This window comes from Rhincodon typus, unplaced genomic scaffold, assembly GCF_021869965.1.
Source record: "Rhincodon typus isolate 14 unplaced genomic scaffold, sRhiTyp1.1 hic_rhity00009470, whole genome shotgun sequence".
NCBI lineage: Eukaryota > Metazoa > Chordata > Chondrichthyes > Orectolobiformes > Rhincodontidae > Rhincodon > Rhincodon typus.
The window spans coordinates 2,385-5,671 of record NW_025975108.1 but is presented as its reverse complement, the minus strand read 5'-3'; the positions used below and the strand labels follow the sequence as shown (position 1 = coordinate 5,671).

General features: G+C 50.9%; 1 protein-coding gene across 1 annotated transcript in view; it reads right to left on the bottom strand.

Annotated features, from left to right (window-relative positions):
* Positions 1-412: 412 nt before the first annotated feature.
* Positions 413-3,287, bottom strand: part of LOC125482372 (CD276 antigen-like) — a 5,187-nt gene continuing 2,312 nt past the window's right edge. Inside the window, exons 4-6 of the mRNA XM_048594443.1 lie at positions 2,704-3,006; positions 1,557-1,694; positions 413-652 (exon numbers count right to left, since the gene is read on the bottom strand). Coding sequence (XP_048450400.1) covers positions 444-652; positions 1,557-1,694; positions 2,704-3,006 — 650 coding nt within the window. The 3' untranslated portion in view covers positions 413-443. The remainder of the gene's footprint in view (positions 653-1,556; positions 1,695-2,703; positions 3,007-3,287) is intronic.

The window sequence follows — 3,287 nt, the reverse complement described above, 5'->3', positions numbered from 1 at the left end:
ACACAGGCACAGGCACACAGAGTTATAGAGTAGGAGAGAGCAGGGTGAGGGAAACAGAGCAGAACATGGCAGTGTGAGAGACGCTGAGAGTGAGAGGGAGCATTGAGTGAGAGTGAAGTGTAAGAAAGACAGAGAGACAGAGGTGAGTGGGGATGGAGGGAGAGACACGAACAAGTGTGAGCAAGACAGAGATACAGAGACACACACACGCACACAGAGAGAGAGAAGGGGATTACTGCAGAAAATATCATAAACCCCGGGTTGCGAAGAAAGATTTGGAGAGCCAGAGACAGGGCAAGGGATGAGAGAAAGACAGACTGAAAGAGGGTCAGTGATGGAGAGAGAGAGAGAGAGAGAGAGACAGAGGAAGGGAGAGGGGCTACAGGAGCAGGAGGGAGGCAAAAAAGGAAGGAGATGGGGAAAAGGAGGAGAAAGAGAGAGGGTCAAACAGAGGAAGGATGGAGAAGAGAGGTATAACAAAGGAGAGGGAGTGTGACAGAGGACTTTAGAGAAGGGGGGAGAGAGAGAGAGAGGGGGAATGTGAAACTAAAGAGAGAGGATGGGGTTAAAAGGTAAACGATTGAGCAAAACAGGTTACCTGTTGCAGAGGAATCAACTTTGATGTGGTTCTGCCGGTCTACAGTGCGCACACCTGTGTGTGAGAGAGAGAGAGAGAGAGAGAATGTGAAAGGAGTCAGAGAGGAGGGGGAGGAGCAGCTGTTCGAAGCCCTCAACCCCAGAGAGACTGCCACAGCCCACCTTCCCACACCCCCCCCCCCCCCCCCCCGAAAGCCACCCCACGACCCACTCTCTCCGGAGAGAAAAGCCAACCTGTGCTACCTCTTTCAGCTTTTGTGCTCAGTCCCTTCAAAAATCAAACAATAAAATCTACTGGATCGACGATTGAGACACATAATGGGCCACCAGTAAAACAAACGGGCCAGATGGCCTCCTCCTGGTGACTGGTACCAGCTCCATGATCCAAGCCGGAGGGGGGAACCAGGGGGAAGGACTACGAAGAGGTCTTGGTACAGCCAGGCAGCACAGAAATAGACCCTTCGGTCAACTTGTCCATTCCAACCAGGTTTCTCAAAATAAACTCATCCCATTTGGCCCAAGTCCCTCTAAACCCTTCCTATCCATGTACCCATCCTTTTAAATGTTTTAACTGTACCAGCCTCTACACTTCTTCTGGCAGCTAGTTCCATACACGCACCACCCTCTGTGTGAAAAAGTTACCCCTCAGGTCCCTTTTAAATCTTTCCCCTCTCACCTTAAACCTATGCCCCTCTAGTTTTGGACTCCCCCAGCCTTGGGGAAAAGACCTTGGCTACTTACTCTATCCATGGCCCTCGTGATTTTACAGACCTCTGTAAGGTCACCCCTCAGTCCGACAGAAAAAAGTCCCAGCCTTTCCAGCCTCTCTTTATAACTCAAACCTTCCAGTCCCAGGAACATCCTGCTGAAGCTTTTCTGCACCCTTCCCAGTTTAATTACATCCTTCCTGTAGCAGGGTGACCAGAACTGAATACGGTACTCCAGAAGTGACCTCTTACCTCTGTATCTTTTGCTTCGTGTACAGAGGATTGCAACTACAAAGCACACACAGACTATAACAGCAGCTGACACGTAGAGAATGATGAGGTACTGAGGGTGAGCAGCTTTAAAGGGCAGACTGGTATTGCTGGAGGTATCTGCAGGAGAAAGGGGAAACTTTCAGCTCAATGTGGTTTTCCCTGTGGTAAAGCACTGTGATATTGTGTAGCTGCGACACAATGAAGCCAACATGTACAGTGACCATCCGTTAGCGATGCGCCATTCACACACACAGTTACCGAGCTCTGCCCCGGGACGTTGCATGGACTGGGAGGGACACATTCTCCACACACACCCCCAGCCCCCCAACCGCCTCCGCTCTGAGGGAGCGCGTCAGTTTCCAGAGCCCACACTGTGCTCTGAGCTGTCAATATCCCCACACATGGTGTCCGATTAGAATCCAGCAACATTCCCAGTGTAGAGGGAGCTTTACTCTGTACCTAACCCTGTGCTGCCCCTGTCCTGGGAGTGTTTGTTGGGGGACAGTGTAGAGAGAGCTCTACTCTTTTTTTCCCTCCTTCATTCATTAACGGGATGAGCGCGTCGCTGACCAGGCAGCATTTATTGCCTATCCCTAATTGCCCAGAGGGCAGTTCAAAGTCAACCACATTGCTGGGGGTCTGGAGTCACATGTAGGCCAGACCAGGTAAGGATGGCAGTTTCCTTCCCTAAAGGGCACTAGTGAACCAGATGGGTTCTTCCTGACAATGGATTCATGGTCATCATTAGATTCTTAATTCCAGATATTTTATTGAATTCAAATTCTACCATCTGCCATGGCAGGATTTGAACCCAGGTCCCCAGAACATTATCTGGGTTTCTGGATTAACAGTCCAGCGATAATACCACTAGGCCATCACCTCCCCTCTGTATCTAACCCTGTGCTGTCCTTATTCTGGGAGTGTTTGAATGGGGCGGTGGGGGTGGGGGGGAACATTGAGGGAGTTTTACTCTTTAAAAACCCCGTGCTGACCCTGTACTCTCTCCCTACTGGAAGCCGAGTGAGTACTGAAAAGATTGATATTGCGGTCTGGAGCTCAGGTCCCTGTGTTTTGTAGCGACAGTTCACAGCTCTGCGAACGGCGAGCTCTCTTTGAAAACACTTACATGCCCAAACAATGGAATCGAGGCGCTGCTGGATCCTGCTGTTAAAGACGGAACAGCGGACTGACGTTCCCACAGCAGCAATGATCCTGACGCTGCTCGTGACATTGTACAGGCCGGAGACAGGGTCCTGTTCCACTGAGGTGTTCACCTCGGTATCTCGGCCCAGAGGTCTCCCAGCATCATCTGTCCAGTTCACAACCGGAGCTGGGAAACCTCCAAAGGAATGGCAGCTCAAATTCACCGGAAGACCTGCACCCAGAGATTCTCCTCGTGAAGCTGATAACACAGGAGGCTGGTAGGGAGCTAGAGCAGGGAAATATATATTATTTCAGTTTCATACATTCACAGCCCCCTGTGTTACTGACTGTATCTGTACTGATGTTATTCCCTCTCCCTCACACTGTCACTCAGTAACCCCTCTCCCCCCAGCCCCCCGTGTTACTGACTGTATCTGTACTGATGTTATTCCCTCTCCCTCACACTGTCACTCAGTAACCCCTCTCCCCCCAGCCCCCCGTGTTACTGACTGTATCCCCACTGATGTTAATCCCTCTCCCTCACACTGTCACTCAGTAACCCCTCTC